Below are 17,073 nucleotides of genomic sequence, written 5' to 3' on the forward strand. Positions count from 1 at the left end.
GTGGGAAGTGGGGGGAGGGTGTGGGATGTGGGGGGAGGGTGTTGGATGTGGGGGGAGGGTGTGGGGGGGAGGGTGTGGGATGTGGGGGGAGGGTGTGGGATGTGGGGGGAGGGTGTGGGGGGAGGGTGTGGGATGTGGAGGCAGGGTGTGGGAGGTGGAGGGAGGGTGTGGGAGGTGGGGGGTGGGTGTGGGAGTTGGGGGGAGGGTGTGGGGGGAGGGTGTGGGGTGTGGAGGGAGGGTGTGGAGGGAGGGTGGAGGGTGTGGAGGGAGGGTGGAGCATGTGGAGGGAGGGTGGAGCGTGTGGAGGGAGGGTGGAGGGTGTGGAGGGAGGGTGTGGGAGGTGGGGAAGGGTGTGGGATGTGGGGCAGGGTAGAGGGTGTGGGGGTGGCGGGAGGGGTGGGATATGGGGGGAGGGTGGAGGGTGTGGGAGGTGAGGAGAGGGTGTGGGATGTGGGGGCAGGGTGTGGGATGTGGGGGAGGGTGTGGGAGGAGGGTGTGGGAGGTGGGGGGAGGGTGTGGGATGTGGGGGGAGGGTGGAGGGTGTGGGATGTGGGGGGGTGGAGGGTGTGGGATGTGGGGGGGTGGAGGGTGTGGGATGTGGGGGGAGGGTGTGGGGTGCGGAGGGAGGGTGTGGGATGTGGGGGGAGGGTGTGGCATGTGGAGGGAGGGTGTGGGGTGTGGGAGGAGGGTGTGGGGTGTGGGAGGAGGGTGTGGGTGTGGGAGGAGGGTGTGGGGGGAGGGTGTGGGGTGTGGGAGGAGGGTGTGGGAGGAGTCTGTGGTGTGTGGAAGGTGGGAGGAGGGTGTGGGAGGTGGGAGGAGGGTGTGGGAGGTGGGAGGAGGGTGTTGGAGGAGGGTGTGGGATGTGGGGGGAGGGTGTGGGATGTGGGAGGAGGGTGTGGGAGGAGGGTATGGAATGTGGGGAGAGGGCGGCCGGTATGGGATGAGGGTGGAGGGTGTGGGGTGTGGACGGTGTGGGGTGTGGGGGGAGGGTGGTGGGTGTGGAGAGAGGGTGGTGGGTGTGGAGAGAGGGTGGTGGGTGTGGAGAGAGGGTGGAGGGAGGGTGGAGGGTGTGGAGAGAGGGTGTGGGAGGTGGGGGAGGGTGTGGGATGTGGGGCAGGGTGGAGGGTGTGGGGGTGGCGGGAGGGGGTGGGAGGTGGGAGGAGGGTGGAAGGTGTGGGATGTGGGGAGAAGGTGGAGGGTGTAGGATGTGGGGGAGGGTGTGGGGTGTGGGGGGAGGGTGTGGGAGGTGGGAGGAGGGTGGAAGGTGTGGGGAGAGGGGGTAGGGTGTGGGGGGGTGTGGGATGTCGGGGAGGGTTTGGGGAGGTGTGGGAGGGGTGTGGGGTGTGAGGGGAGGATGGAGAGTGTGGTGTATGGGGGGAGGGTGTGGGATGTGGGCGGAGGGTGGAAGGTGTATGGAGAGGGTGGGGGGTGTGGGATGTCGGGGAGGGTTTGGGGAGGTGTGGGGGGTGTGGGGGGGGTGGGGGGTGTGGGGGGGTGGGATGTGGGGGGAGGATGGAGAGTGTGGGGTGTGGGGGGAGGGTGTGGGATGTGGGGAGAGGGTGTGGGATGTGGGGAGAGGGTGTGGGATGTCGGGGGAGGGTGTGGGATGTCGGGGGAGGGTGTGGGATGTCGGGGGAGGGTGTGGGATGTCGGGGGAGGGTGTGGGATGTCGGGGGAGGGTGTGGAGGGAGGGTGTGGGGTGTGGGGAGAGGGTGTGGGGTGTGGGGAGAGGGTGTGGGATGTGGGGAGAGGGTGGAGGGTGTGGGATGTGGGGGGAGGGTGTGGGGGGGAGCGTGTGGGAGGTGGGGGGAGGGTGTGGGGTGTGGGAGGAGGGTGTGGGAGGAGGGTGTGGGATGTGGGGGGAGGGTGTGGGATGTGGGGGGAGGGTGTGGGATGTCGGGGGAGGGTGTGGGATGTCGGGGGAGGGTGTGGGATGTCGGGGGAGGGTGTGGGGTGTGGGGAGAGGGTGTGGGATGTGGGGAGAGAGTGGAGGGTGTGGGATGTGGGGGGAGGGTGTGGGATGTGGAGAGAGGGTGTGGGAGGTGGGGGGAGGGTGTGGGAGGTGGGGGGAGGGTGTGGGAGGTGGGAGGAGGGTGTGGGATGTGGGGGGAGGGTGTGGGATGTGGGGGGAGGGTGTGGGAGGTGGGAGGAGGGTGTGGGATGTGGGAGGAGGGTGTGGGATGTGGGGGGAGGGTGTGGGATGTGGGGGGAGGGTGTGGGAGGTGGGAGGAGGGTGTGGGAGGTGGGGAGAGGGTGGAGGGTGTGGGATGTGGGGAAAGGGTGTGGGGTGTGGGATGTGGGGGGAGGGTGTGGGATGTGGGGCGTGGGTGTGGGGTGTGGGGGGAGGGTGTGGGAGGTGGGGGGAGGGGGTGGGGTTTTGGGGGAGCGAGTGGGAGGTGGGTGTGGGAGGTGGGGGGAGGGGGTGGGTGTGGGATGTGGGGAGAGGGTGGAGGGTGTGGGATGTGGGGTGAGGGCGGCCGGTATGGGATGAGGGTGGAGGGTGTGGGGTGTGGTGTGTGGGGGGAGAGTGGTGGGTGTGGGGGGAGAGTGGTGGGTGTGGGGGGAGAGTGGTGGGTGTGGGGGGAGAGTGGTGGGTGTGGAGGGAGGGTGGAGGGTGTGGAGTGAGGGTGTGGGAGGTGGGGGAGGGTGTGGGATGTGGGGCAGGGTAGAGGGTGTGGGGGTGGCGGGAGGGGGTGGGATATGGGGGGAGGGTGGAGGGTGTGGGAGGTGAGGGGAGGGTGTGGGGGAGGGTGTGGGAGGTGGGGAGAGGGTGTGGAATGTGGGGGCAGGGTGGAGGGTGTGGGATGTCGGGGGAGGGTGTGGGGGGGGAGCGTGTGGGAGGTGGGAGGAGTGTGTGGGAGGTGGGGGGTGGGAGGTGGGGAGAGGGTGGAGGGTGTGGGATGTGGGGAAAGGGTGTGGGGTGTGGGATGTGGGGGGGAGGGTGTGGGGTGTGGGATGTGGGGCATGGGTGTGGGGTGTGGGGGGAGGGTATGGGGGAAGGTGTGGGGTGTGGTGTGGGGGAGGGTGGTGGGGGTGTGGGGGAGGGTGTGGGGGGGAGGGTGTGGGGGAGGGTGTGGGGTGTGGGGGAGGGTGTGGGATGTGGGGGGAGGGTGTGGGATGTGGGGTAGGTGTGGGATTTAGGGCGAAGGGGTGGGATGTGGGGGGAGGGTGTGGGGTGTGGGGGGAGGGTGTGGGGTGTGGGGGGAGGGTGTGGGGTGTGGGGTGTGGGGAAGGATGTGGGATGTGGGGGCAGGGTGGAGGGTGTGGCGGGAGGGTGTGGGGTGTGGCGGGAGGGTGTGGGATGTGGGGGCAGGGTGGAGGGTGTGGGGTTGGCGGGAGGGTGTGGGATATGGGTGGAGGGTGTGGGGTGTGGGGCAGGGTGGGAGGGTGTGTGGGTGGCGGGGGGTTGGGGTATGGGGGGAGGGTGGAGGGTGTGGGATGTGGGGTGAGGGCGGCCGGTATGGGATGAGGATGGAGGGTGTGGGGTGTGGTGTGTGGGGGGAGAGTGGTGGGTGTGGGGGGAGAGTGGTGGGTGTGGGGGGAGGGTGGAGGGTGTGGAGGGAGGGTGTGGGAGGTGGGGGAGGGTGTGGGATGTGGGGCAGGGTAGAGGGTGTGGGGGTGGCGGGAGGGGGTGGGATATGGGGGGAGGGTGGAGGGTGTGGGAGGTGAGGGGAGGGTGTGGGGGAGGGTGTGGGAGGTGGGGAGAGGGTGTGGGATGTGGGGGCAGGGTGGAGGGTGTGGGGATGTCGGGGGAGGGTGTGGGGGGGAGCGTGTGGGAGGTGGGAGGAGTGTGTGGGAGGTGGGGGGAGGGGGTGGGAGGTGGGGAGAGGGTGGAGGTGTGGGATGTGGGGAAAGGGTGTGGGGTGTGGGATGTGGGGGGAGGGTGTGGGGTGTGGGATGTGGGGCATGGGTGTGGGGTGTGGGGGGAGGGTATGGGGGAAGGTGTGGGGTGTGGGGTGGGGTGTGGGGGAGGGTGTGGGGTGTGGGGGAGGGTGTGGGGTGTGGGGGAGGGTGTAGGGTGTGGGGGGAGGGTGTGGGGTGTGGGGGGAGGGTGTGGGGTGTGGGGGGAGGGTGTGGGGTGTGGGGGAGGGTGTGGGGTGTGGGGGAGGGTGTGGGATGTGGGGGGAGGGTGTGGGGTGTGGGGGGAGGGGTGTGGGGTGTGGGGGGAGGGTGTGGGTGTGGGGGAAGGATGTGGGATGTGGGGGCAGGGTGGAGGGTGTGGCGGGAGGGTGTGGGGTGTGGCGGGAGGGTGTGGGATTTAGGGGGAAGGGGTGGGATGTGGGGGGAGGGTGTGGGGTGTGGGGTGTGGGGGAAGGATGTGGGATGTGGGGGCAGGGTGGAGGGTGTGGCGGGAGGGTGTGGGGTGTGGCGGGAGGGTGTGGGATGTGGGGGCAGGGTGGAGGGTGTGGGGGTGGCGGGAGGGTGTGGGATATGGGGGGAGGGTGGAGATTGTGGGATGTGGGGGGAGGGTGGAGGGTGTGGGGTATGGGGGGAGGGTGTGGGATGTGGGTGGAGGGTGTGGGGTGTGGGTGGAGGGTGTGGGGTGTGGGACGTGGGGGGAGAGTGGTGGGTGTGGGGGGAGAGTGGTGGGTGTGGAGGGAGGGTGGAGGGTGTGGAGGGAGGGTGTGGGAGGTGGGGGAGGGTGTGGGATGTGGGGCAGGGTAGAGGGTGTGGGGGTGTCGGGAGGGGGTGGGATATGGGGGGAGGGTGGAGGGTGTGGGAGGTGAGGGGAGGGTGTGGGGGAGGGTGTGGGAGGTGGGGAGAGGGTGTGGGGGCAGGGTGTGGGATGTGGGGGAGGGGGGAGGGTGTGGGATGTGGGGGGAGGGGGAGGGTGTGGGATGTGGGGGGGAGGGTGGAGGGTGTGGGATGTGGGCGGGGTGGAGGGTGTGGGATGTGGGGGGAGGGTGTGGGGTGCGGAGGGAGGGTGTGGGGTGCGGAGGGAGGGTGTGGGATGTGGGGGGAGGGTGTGGGATGTGGGAGGAGGGTGTGGGTGTGGGAGGAGGGTGTGGGGGGAGGGTGTGGGGGTGTGGGAGGAGTCTGTGGTGTGTGGAAGGTGGGAGGAGGTGTGGGAGGTGGGAGGAGGGAGTGGGAGGAGGGTGTGGGATGTGGGGGGAGGGTGTGGGATGTGGGGGGGAGGGTGTGGGGGGAGGGTGTGGTGTGTGGGAGGAGGGTGTGGGGTGTGGGAGGAGGGTGTGGGAGGTGGGAGGAGGGTGTGGGAAGTGGGGGGAGGGTGTGGGATGTGGGGGGAGGGTGTGGGATGTGGGGGGAGGGTGTGGGATGTGGGGGGAGGGTGTGGGGGGGAGGGTGTGGGATGTGGGGGGAGGGTGTGGGGGGAGGGTGTGGGAGGTGGGGGGTGGGTGTGGGAGTTGGGGGGGAGGGTGTGGGGGGGGGAGGGTGTGGGGTGTGGAGGGAGGGTGTGGGGTGTGGGGGGAGAGTGGTGGGTGTGGAGGGAGGGTGGAGGGTGTGGAGGGAGGGTGTGGGAGGTGGGGTGAGAGTGTGGGTGTGGAGGGAGAGTGGAGGGTGTGGAGGGAGGGTGGAGCGTGTGGAGGGAGGGTGTGGGAGGTGGGGAAGGGTGTGGGATGTGGGGCAGGGTAGAGGGTGTGGGGGTGGCGGGAGGGGGTGGGATATGGGTGGAGGGTGGAGGGTGTGGGAGGTGAGGGGAGGGTGTGGGGGAGGGTGTGGGAGGTGGGGAGAGGGTGGAGGGTGTGGGATGTGGGGGGGTGGAGGGTGTGGGATGTGGGGGGGGTGGAGGGTGTGGGATGTGGGGGGGGTGGAGGGTGTGGGATGTGGGGGCAGGGTGTGGGATGTGGGGGGAGGGTGGAGGGTGTGGGATGTGGGGGGGGTGGAGGGTGTGGGATATGGGGGGAGGGTGTGGGGTGCGGAGGGAGGGTGTGGGGTGTGGGGGGAGGGTGGTGGGGTGTGGGAGGAGGGTGTGGGGTGTGGGAGGAGGGTGTGGGTGTGGGAGGAGGGTGTGGGGGGGAGGGTGTGGGGTGTGGGAGGAGGGTGTGGTGTGTGGAAGGTGGGAGGAGGGTGTGGGAGGTGGGAGGAGGGTGTGGGAGGAGGGTGTGGGATGTGGGGGAGGGTGTGGGGGGTGGGTGTGGTGTGGTGGGAGGGGGGTGTGGGGTGTGGGTGGAGGGGTGTGGGAGGTGGGAGGTGGGTGTGGGAAGTGGGGGGAGGGTGTGGGGTGTGGGAGGTGGGTGTGGGGTGTGGGAGGAGGGTGTGGGTGTGGGAGGAGGGTGTGGGGGGGAGGGTGTGGGGGGGAGTGTGTGGGGTGTGGGGGGAGGGTGTGGGTGGTGGGGGGAGGGTGTGGGGGGGGGTGTGGGATGTGGTGGGTGGGTGTGGGTGGTGGGGGGTGGGTGTGGGAGTTGGGGGGAGGGTGTGGGAGTTGGGGGGAGGGTGTGGGGGGAGGGTGTGGGGTGTGGAGGGAGGGTGTGTGGTGTGGGGGGGGAGTGGTGGGTGTGGAGGGAGGGTGGAGGGTGTGGAGGGAGGGTGGAGGGGTGTGGAGGGAGGGTGTGGGTGGTGGGGAAGGGTGTGGATGTGGGGCAGGGTAGTGGGTGTGGGGGGTGGCGGGAGGGGGTGGGATATGGGGGGGAGGGTGGAGGGTGTGGGAGGTGTGGGGAGGGTGTGGGGGAGGGTGTGGGAGGTGGGGAGAGGGGTGTGGGGAGGGGTGTGGGATGTGGGGGCAGGGTGTGGGATGTGGGGGTGGGTGTGGTGGAGGGTGTGGGATGTGGGGGGAGGGTGGGGGTGTGGGATGTGGGGGGAGGGTGGAGGGTGTGGGATGTGGGGGGTGTGGAGGGTGTGGGATGTGGGGGGAGGGTGTGGGATGTGGGGGGGTGGGTGTGGGGTGCGGAGGGAGGGTGTGGGATGTGGGGGGAGGGTGTGGGGTGTGGGGGAGGGGTGTGGGGGTGTGGGAGGAGGGTGTGGGGTGTGGGAGGAGGGTGTGGGTGTGGGAGGAGGGTGTGGGGGGAGGGTGTGGGGTGTGGGAGGAGTGTGTGGGAGGAGTCTGTGTGGTGTGGAAGGTGGGTGGAGGGTGTGGGGAGGTGGAGGTGGGAGGAGGGTGTGGGAGGTGGGAGGAGGGTGGTGGGAGGAGGGTATGGGATGTGGGGGGAGGGTGTGGGTGGGAGGGTGTGGGGTGTGGGAGGAGGGTGTGGGGTGTGGGAGGAGGGTGTGGGAGGTGGGAGGATGGTGTGGGAGGTGGGAGGAGGGTGTGGGAAGTGGGGGGAGGGTGTGGGATGTGGGGGGGAGGGTGTGGGGGGAGGGTGTGGGGGGGAGGGTGTGGGGTGTGGGGGGGAGGGTGTGGGGTGTGGGGGGGAGGGTGTGGGATGTGGGGGGAGGGTGTGGGATGTGGGGGGAGGGTGTGGGGGGAGGGTGTGGGATGTGGAGGGAGGGTGTGGGTGGTGGGGGGTGGGTGTGGGAGTTGGGGGGAGGGTGTGGGGGGGAGGGTGTGGGGTGTGGAGGGAGGGTGTGGGGTGAGAGTGTGGGTGTGGAGGGAGGGTGGAGGGTGTGGAGGGAGGGTGGAGATGTGGAGGGAGGGTGAGGGTGTGGAGGGAGGGTGTGGGAGGTGGGGAAGGGTGTGGGATGTGGGGCAGGGTGGAGGGTGTGGGGGTTGCGGGAGGGGGTGGGATATGGGGGGAGGGTGGAAGGTGTGGGATGTCGGGAGAAGGTGGAGGGTGTAGGAGGTAGGGGGAGGTGTGGGGGGAGGGTGTGGGAGGTGGGGGAGGGTGTGGGATGTGGGGGGAGGGTGTGGGGTGTGGAGGGAGGGTGTGGGATGTTGGGGGAGGGTGTGGGGGGAGGGTGTGGGGTGTGGGGGGAGGGTGTGGGGTGTGGAGGGAGGGTGTGGGATGTGGGGGGAGGGGGGGAGGGTGTGGGAGGTGGGGGGAGGGTGTGGGATATGGGGGGAGGGTGGAGGGTGTGGGATGTAGGGAGAAGGTTGAGGGTGTAGGAGGTGGGGGTAGGGTGTGGGGGTAGGGTGTGGGAGGTGGGGGGAGGGTGTGGGGGGAGGGTGTGGGGGGAGGGTGTGGGGTGTGTGGGGAGGGTGTGGGGTGTGGAGGGAGGGTGTGGGGTGTGGAGGGAGGGTGTGGGATGTGGGGAGGGGTGTGGGAGGTGGGGGGAGGGTGTGGGAGGTGGGGGGAGGGTGTGGGAGGTGGGGGGAGGGTGTGGGATGTGGGGGAGGTTGTGCTATGTGGGGGAGGGTGGAGGGTGTGGGATGTGGGGCGCGGTGGAGGGTGTGGGATGTGGGGGGAGGGTGTGGGATGTGGGGGGAGGGTGTGGGATGTGGGGGGAGGTTGTGGGGTGCGGAGGGAGGGTGTGGAATGCGGGGGGAGGGTGTGGGATGTGGGGGGGGTGGAGGGTGTGGGATGTGGGGGGAGGATGTGGGGTGTGGGGGGAGGGTGTGGGGGGAGGGTGTGGGGTGTGGGGGGAGGGTGTGGGGAGAGGGTGTGGGGGAGGGTGTGGGGTGTGGGAGGAGGGTGTGGGGGGAGGGTGTGGGGTGTGGGGGGAGGGTGTGGGGTGTGGGAGGAGGGTGTGGGATGTGGGGGGAGGGTGTGGGTGTGGGGGAGGGTGTGGGGTGTGGGGTGTGGGGGGAGGGTGTGGGATGTGGAGGGAGGGTGTGGGACGTGGGGGAGGGCGTGGGAGGAGGGTGGAGGGTGAGGGAGGAGGGTGGGGGAGGGTGTGGGGGGAGGGTGTGGGTGGAGGGTGTGGGGGGAGGGTGAGGATGTGGGGTGACGGTGGAGGGTGTGGGGTGAGGGTGGAGGGTGAGGGAGGAGGGTGTGGGATGTGGGGGGAGGGTGTGGGATGTGGGGGGAGGGTGTGGGATGTGGGGGGAGGGTGTGGGGTGTGGGGGGAGGGTGTGGGGGGAGGTTGTGGGGGGAGGGTGTGGGGGTACGGTGTGGATGTGGAGGGAGGGTGTGGGACGTGGGGGAGGGTGTGGGGTGAGGGTGTGGGAGGAGGGTGGAGGGTGAGGGAGGAGGGTGGAGGAGGGTGGGGGAGGGTGTGGGAGGAGGGTGTGGGTGGAGGGTTTGGGGGGAGGGTGAGGGATGTGGGGTGACGGTGGAGGGTGTGGGGGAGGGGTGTGGGGTGAGGGTGTGGGAGGAGGGTGGAGGGTGAGGGAGGAGGGTGGGGGAGGGTGTGGGAGGAGGGTGTGGGGTGTGGGGGGAGGGTGTGGGAGGAGGGTGTGGGGTGTGGGGGGAGGGTGGTGGGCAGGAGGGTGTGGGGTGTGGGGGGAGGGTGTGGGGGAGGGTGTGGAGGAGGGTGTGGGGTGTGGGGGGAGGGTGTGGGGGAGGGTGTGGGGGGGTGGGTGTGGGGGGGAGGGTGGAGGGTGAGGGAGGAGGGTAGGGGAGGGTGTGGGGGGAGGGTGGGGGTGGGTGTGGGGTATGGGAGGAAGGGGGAGCGTAAGGGAGGAGGTTGTGGGTGGAGGGTGAGGGAGGAGGGTGTTGGGGGAGGGTGTGGGGTGAGTGTGTGGGAGGAGGGTGGAGAGTGTGGGTGGAGGGTGGAGGGTGTGGGAGGAGGGAGGAGGGTGTGGGAGGAGGGTGTGGGGGACGGTGTGGGTGGAGGGTGGAGGGTGAGGGAGGAGGGTGTGGGGGAGGGTGAGGAAGGAAGGTGTGGGGGAGGGTGAGGGAGGAGGGTGTGGGAGGAGGGTGTGGAGGAGGGTGAGGGAGGAGGGTGAGGGAGGTGGGTGAGGGGGAGGGAGGAGGGTGTGGGGGCGGGGGGAGGGAGGAGGGTGTGGGGGAGGGTGAGGGAGGAGGGTGTTGGTGGAGGGAGTGGGTGTGGAGGGAGGGTGTGGGGTGTGGGGGGAGAGTGGTGGGTGTGGAGTGAGGGTGGAGGGTGTGGAGGGAGGGTGTGGGGAGGTGGGGGAGGGTGTGGGATGTGGGGCAGGGTAGGGGGTGTGGGGGTGGCGGGGAGGGGTGGAGGTGTGGGATGTAGGGAGAAGGTGGAGGGTGGGGGGTGTGGGGGAGGGTGTGGGAGGTGGGGGGAGGGTGTGGGGGAGGGTGTGGGGGAGGGTGTGGGATGTGGGGAGGGTGTGGGAGGTGGGGGGAGGGTGTGGGATGTGGGGGGAGGGTGGAGGGTGTGGGATGTGGGGGTGGTGTGGAGGGGGTGGGGTGCGGAGGGAGTGTGTGGGGTGTGGGAGGAGGGTGTGGGGAGGGTGTGGGGTGTGGGAGGAGGGTGTGGGAGGTGGGAGGCGGGTGTGGGAGGAGGGTGTGGGAGGGGGGTGTGGATGTGGGGGGAGGGTGTGGGGGCAGGGGTGTGGGTGTGGGAGGAGGGTGTGGGAGGTGGGAGGAGGGTGTGGGAAGTGGGGGGAGGCTGTGCGATGTTGGGGGAGGGTGTGGGATGTGGAGGGAGGGTGTGGGAGGTGGGGGGGAGGGTGTGGGAGGTGGCGGATGGTGTGGGGGGAGGGTGTGGGGGAAGGGTGTGGGGTGCGGAGGGAGGGTGTGGGGTGTGGAGGGAGGGTTGGGGTGTGGAGGGAGGGTGTGGGAGGTGGGGGGAGGGTGTGGGAGGTGGGGGAGGGTGTGGGGGGAGGGTGTGGGGGGAGGGTGTGGGGTGTGGAGGGAGGGTGGAGCGTGTGGAGGGAGGGTGGAGGGTGTGGAGGGAGGGTGTGGGAGGTGGGGGAGGGTGTTGGATGTGGGGCAGGGTGGACGGTGTGGGGGTTGCGGGAGGGGGTGGGATATGGGGGGAGGGTGGAAGGTGTGGGATGTCGGGAGAAGGTGGAGGGTGTAGGAGGTAGGGGGAGGGTGTGGGGGGAGGGTGTGGGAGGTGGGGGGAGGGTGTGGGATGTGGGGGGAGGGTGTGGGGTGTGGAGGGAGGGTGTGGGATGTTGGGGGAGGGTGTGGGGGGAGGGTGTGGGGGGAGGGTGTGGGGTGTGGAGGGAGGGTGTGGGATGTGGGGGGAGGGGGGAGGGTGTGGGAGGTGGGGGGAGGGTGTGGGATGTGGGGGGAGGGTGGGGGATGTGGGGGGAGGGTGGAGGGTGTGGGATGTGGGGGGTGGGTGGAGGGTGTGGGATGTGGGGGGGGTGGAGGGTGTGGGATGTGGGGGGAGGGTGTGGGGTGCGGAGGGAGGGTGTGGGGTGCGGGGGGAGGGTGTGGGCTGCGGGGGGAGGGTGTGGGGTGTGGGAGGAGGGTGTGGGGGGAGGGTGTGGGGTGTGGGAGAAGGGTGTGGGAGGAGGGTGTGGGATGTGGGGGGAGGGTGTGGGGTGTGGGGGGAGGGTGTGGGGTGTGGGAGGTGGGAGGAGGATGTGGGAAGTGGGGGGAGGGTGTGGGATGTGGGGGGAGGGTGTGGGGTGTGGGGGAGGGTGTGGGATGTGGGGGAAGGGTGTGGGGGGAGGGTGTGGGATGTGGAGGGAGGGTGTGGGACGTGGGGGGAGGGTGTGGGAGGTGGGGGGAGGGTGTGGGAGGTGGGGGGGAGGGTGTGGGAGGTGGGGGGAGGGTGTGGGGTGTGGGGGGAGGGTGTGGGAGGTGGGGGAAGGGTGTGGGAGGAGGGTGTGGGAGGTGGGGGGAGAGTATGGGATGTGGGGGGGGAGAGTGTGGGATGTGGGGGGGAGGATGTGGGGGTGGCAGGAGGGGGTGGGATATGGGGAGGGTGGAGGGTGTGGAATGTGGGGAGGGGGTGTGGGATGTAGGGGGAGGGTGTGGTGTATGGGGGAGGGTGTGGGATGTGGGGGGAAGGTGTGGGATGTGGGGGGAGGGTGTGGGATGAGGGTGGAAGGTGTGGGGTGTGGAGGGAGGGTGTGGGGTGTGGAGGGAGGGTGTGGGGTGTGGGGATAGGGTGTGGGGTGTGGGGGGTAGGTGTGGGGTGTGGGGGGGTAGGTGTGGGTTGTGGGGGGGAGGGTGTGGGTTGTGGGGGGGAGGGTGTGGGTTGTGGGGGGGAGGGTGTGGGGTGTGGGGGGGAGGGTGTGGGGTGTGGGGGAAGGGTGTGGAATGTGGGAGAAGGGTGTGGGATGTGGGGGGGTGTGGGGGAGGGTGTGGGATTTGGGGGGAGGGTGTGGGATGTGGGGGGGTGGGTGTGGGGGGTGGGGTGTGGGTATGGGGTGTGGGGGGGGTGAGGGATGTGGGGTGACGGTGGAGGGTGTGGGGGAGGGTGTGGGGTGTGGGAGGAGGGTGGAGGGTGAGAGAGGAGGGTGAGGGAGGAGGGTGGGGGAGTGTGTGGGGGGAGGGTGTGGGGGAGGGGGAGGGTGTGGGATATGGGGGGAGGGTGTGGGGGAGGGTGTGGGGGGAGGGTGTGGGGGGAGGTTGGGGGTGGGTGTGGGTGTGGGGGGAGGGGGAGGGTATGGGAGGAGGGGTGAGGGTGAGGGAGGAGGTTGTGGGTGGAAGGTGAGGGAGGAGGGTGTGGGGGAGTGTGTGGGAGGAGGGTGGTGGGTGTGGGGGGAGGGTGGAGGGTGTGGGAGGAGGGTGGAGGGGGAGGGTGGAGGGTGTGGGAGGAGGGTGGAGGGTGAGGGAGGAGGGTAGGGGAGGGTGTGGGGGGAGGGTTGGGGTGGGGGTGGGTGTGGGGGGAGGGTATGGGAGGAGGGGGGAGGGTGAGGGAGGAGGTTGTGGGTGGAGGGTGAGGGAGGAGGGTGTGGGAGGAGGGTGGAGGGTGTGGGGGGAGGGTGGAGGGGTGTGGGGGGAGGGAGGAGGGTGTGGGAGGAGGGAGGAGGGTGTGGGAGGAGGGTGAGGGGGAGGGAGGAGGGTGTGGGGGGGAGGGTGTGGGAGGAGGGTGTGGGTGGAGGGTGTGGGGTGTGGGGGGAGGGTGTGGGGTGTGGGGGGAGGGTGTGGGGGGAGGGTGTGGGGGAGGGTGTGGGGTGTGGGGGGAGGCTGTGGGGTGTGGGAGGAGGGTGTGGAGGAGGGTGTGGGGTGTAGGGGGAGGGTGTGGGGTGTGGGTTGTGGGGGGAGGGTGTGGGGTGTGGGGGGAGGGTGTGGGGTGTGGGTGTGGGGTGTGGGAGGAGGGTGTGGGAGGAGGGTGTGGGGGAGGGTGAGAGAGGAGGGTGGAGGGTGTGGGGGAGGGAGGAGGGTGTGGGGGAGGGAGGAGGGTGTGGGGGAGGGTGTGGGGGGAGGGTGTGGGGTGTGGGGTGTAGGGTGTGGGGGGAGGGTGTGGGGTGTGGGAGGAGGGTGTGGGGAGGGTGAGGGGGAGGGAGGAGGGTGTGGGGTGAGTGTGTGGGTGGAGGGTGTGGGGGGAGGGTGTGGGGGGGGTGGAGGGGGGAGGGTGTGGGTGTGGGGGGAGGGTGTGGGGTGTGGGGGGAAGGGGGAGGGTGTGGGGTGTGGGGGGAGGGTGTGGGGTGTGGGGGGAGGAGGGTGTGGGGTGTGGGGGGAGGGTGGGAGTGCGTTAAATGCAGTCGTGCTGACTGTGTGACCTACCTCTGTGACAGCGACTCCAATGCACACCCCCAGGATAATGCCGATGTTCTGATAGAGCCACTCCTCAACATTCGACATGCAGCCCTTCATTAAACACAAACAAGAAACATTCCCTCATTACCAACAGCCTCCCACTGGCCACGACATAAACCTCAGTGACGTGAGGATCCTGTCACAGTGACATCTACAACGCCCAACACAATTACAACAGGAACATCCCCTTCACCTTCAGGACAGGTGACCTGAGGGAACTGGAATGCTGCTTGGAGAGACCTGGGCACATTCCTTCACATCACCAACGGTGAAGGAGAAACTGGGAATGTTTTGGGACCACTGCTCCCTCCCCACTCTCGGTAAAAATCTGGGCATCGGTGCTAGGCACTGTCTGTTGTTGCACAAAGTGTCGGTCTACCCAAAAGCTGTTGGTCTTCCAGAACAAGGCGTTGATCCCAACCGAGTGTTACAGACCGGCACATTCCTGAATCCAGGACTGTACAGACCTGCTTTAGTAACTGTATGTGTAAATAAAGATTCTTTTATGAATAAAGTATATCTTGCAATTAACAAACACACTGCGCTCCTGCACATTCACCGTACGACTGTCCCAAACACACACGGACTGGAAAATCAGCCCCGATCCCACAATTACCCCCCAATCACGCACCTCCATCACAGGACGCCTGTACTTATGCAGTGAGGGGCCTGTGCTTGGCTTAGACTTGGGGAGGGGGGGTGGAGAAAGAGGCCTGTGTTCGGGTTGGGGGGTGCAGGTCGGTATTTGGGGCAAGGGGGAGGAAGAGACTGGTGTTTGGGAGGAGTGGAGGCCTGTGTTTGCGCTGGGGGGTGGGGAGAGGCCTGTGTTTGCGCTGGGGGGTGGGGAGAGGCCTGTGTTTGTGCTGGGGGGTGGGGAGAGGCCTGTGTTTGCCCTGGGCGCGTGGGGAGAGGCCTGTGTTTGCGCTGGGGGATGAGGAGAGGCCTGTGTTTGCGCTGGGGGATGAGGAGAGGCCTGTGTTTGCGCTGGGGGATGAGGAGAGGCCTGTGTTTGCACTGGGGGTTGGGGAGAGGCCTGTGTTTGCACTGGGGGTTGGGGAGAGGCCTGTGTTTGCGCTGGGGGATGGGGAGAGGCCTGTGTTTGCACTGGGGGATGCGGAGAGGCCTGTGTTTGCACTGGGGGTTGGGGAGAGGCCTGTGTTTGCGGTGGGGGATGAAGAGAGGCCTGTGTTTGCGCTGGGGAATGAGGAGAGGCCTGTGTTTGCGCGGGGGGATGCGGAGAGGCCTGTGTTTGTGCTGATAGATGCGGAGAGGCGTGTTGTTGGGTGAGCTGGGGATGTTTGGGGGAGGCCCTTGAGTTTTGGGGGGGACAGACCTGCATGTAATTTTTGGGGTGGTGCAGGATAGTGTGCGGGGAGGGGGGTTGTCAGGGGGGGCCTGACTACAGGGGAAAGAGCAGTATTAGCTTCGGCAGACTCACCGCTCGGTGCAGAGACTGTTCTCCCTGACAGAATCCAGACTCATGCCTTGTTTTGTTTCGATAACAAGAACATGGGAAGACGGTCACGGAGATGTTCCGGATGATTCTATTCTCCGTCCAGTTTGAGGGACTCATCCAACCACAACAGTTCAGCTGGAACAGAGAGAATCATCCTCAGATAACTCGGCAAAACATTACAGACACAAACTCCGGATTAGGATGAGCACAGGCAAAACTAACATGAACAAGTAACTCGTCCAGGTAACCAGTCAGAGTAACAACCCAGAGGGGGGAGAGAGGAATTCCACGTCCCGAGCTCTCAGTCTCACCCACCCTCCCACTGGTTTCCCACAGTCCACTCACTTTATCCTGGATGTATTCCCACGTTTTCCCGAAACTCTCCTCTGTCTGTTCCTCTGAGTTTGGGTCGTAGCTAACGATCACATGGTGGATAATGTCAGATATTTCCGATCTGAGCTGTAAAACAAATCCAGCGTATCGTTGAAAACTCAGTCAATTTGGAGGGACAACACCAAAAATTGGGCATTCGTGATTGCTCACTCCCTGTACATGCCTCACATCCCATAGAGCTCTAACACTGCACACAGACCTCACACCCTGCACACGCCTCACATCCCATACAGCTCTAACACTGCACACAGACCTCACTCCCTGCACACACCTCACATCCCATACAGCTCTAACACTGCACACAGACCTCACTCCCTGCACATGCCTCACATCCCATACAGCTCTAACACTGCACACAGACCTCACTCCCTGTACATGCCTCACATCCCATACAGCTCTAACACTGCACACAGACCTCACACCCTGCACATGCCTCACATCCCATACAGCTCTAACACTGCACACAGACCTCACTCCCTGCACACGCCTCACATCCCATACAGCTCCAACACTGCACACAGACCTCACTCCCTGCACACGCCTCACATCCCATACAGCTCTAACACTGCACACAGACCTCACTCCCTGCACACGCCTCACATCCCATACAGCTCTAACACTGCACACAGACCTCACTCCCTGCACACGCCTCACATCCCATACAGCTCTAACACTGCACACAGACCTCACTCCCTGCACACGCCTCACATCCCATACAGCTCCAACACTGCACACAGACCTCACTCCCTGCACACGCCTCACATCCCATACAGCTCTAACACTGCACACAGACCTCACTCCCTGCACACGCCTCACATCCCATACAGCTCTAACACTGCACACAGACCTCACTCCCTGCACACGCCTCACATCCCATACAGCTCCAACACTGCACACAGACCTCACACCCTGCACACACCTCACATCCCATACAGCTCCAACACTGCACACAGACCTCACACCCTGCACACGCCTCACATCCCATACAGCTCTAACACTGCACACAGACCTCACTCCCTGCACACACCTCACATCCCATACAGCTCTAACACTGCACACAGACCTCACACCCTGCACACGCCTCACATCCCATACAGCTCTAACACTGCACACAGACCTCACTCCCTGCACACACCTCACATCCCATACAGCTCTAACACTGCACACAGACCTCACACCCTGCACACGCCTCACATCCCATACAGCTCTAACACTGCACACAGACCTCACTCCCTGCACACGCCTCACATTCCATACAGCTCTAACACTGCACACAGACCTCACACCCTGCACACACCTCACATCCCATACAGCTCTAACACTGCACACATACCTCACACCCTGCACACGCCTCACATCCCATACAGCTCTAACACTGCAAAGAGACCTCACACCCTGCACACACCTCACATCCCATACAGCTCTAACACTGCACACAGACCTCACTCCCTGCACACACCTCACATCCCATACAGCTCTAACACTGCACACAGACCTCACTCCCTGCACACGCCTCACATCCCATACAGCTCTAACACTGCACACAGACCTCACTCCCTGCACACACCTCACATCCCATACAGCTCTAACACTGCACACAGACCTCACACCCTGCACACACCTCACATCCCATACAGCTCTAACACTGCACACAGACCTCACTCCCTGCACACGCCTCACATCCCATACAGCTCTAACACTGCACACACACCTCACACCCTGCACACGCCTCACATCCCATACAGCTCTAACATGCACACAGACCTCACTCCCTGCACACGCCTCACATCCCATACAGCTCTAACACTGCACACAGACCTCACTCCCTGTACATGCCTCACATCCCATACAGCTCTAACACTGCACACA

The 17,073-nt window shown here is 66.9% G+C and overlaps 1 protein-coding gene across 1 annotated transcript in view; it reads right to left on the bottom strand.

Moving 5' to 3' along the window:
* cd82b (CD82 molecule b) overlaps window positions 1–17,073 on the bottom strand; it is a 165,936-nt gene that overhangs the window by 15,912 nt on the left and 132,951 nt on the right. The window contains exons 6-8 of the mRNA XM_087996803.1: window positions 15,157–15,270; window positions 14,794–14,946; window positions 13,323–13,406 (exon numbers count right to left, since the gene is read on the bottom strand). Of these exons, the coding sequence (XP_087852929.1) occupies window positions 13,323–13,406; window positions 14,794–14,946; window positions 15,157–15,270 (351 nt within the window). The remainder of the gene's footprint in view (window positions 1–13,322; window positions 13,407–14,793; window positions 14,947–15,156; window positions 15,271–17,073) is intronic.

Source organism: Chiloscyllium plagiosum, unplaced genomic scaffold (assembly GCF_037043375.1).
Source record: "Chiloscyllium plagiosum isolate Xiang-an unplaced genomic scaffold, Cpla_swu_hap1 HiC_scaffold_18, whole genome shotgun sequence".
NCBI classification, from domain to species: Eukaryota; Metazoa; Chordata; class Chondrichthyes; order Orectolobiformes; family Hemiscylliidae; genus Chiloscyllium; species Chiloscyllium plagiosum.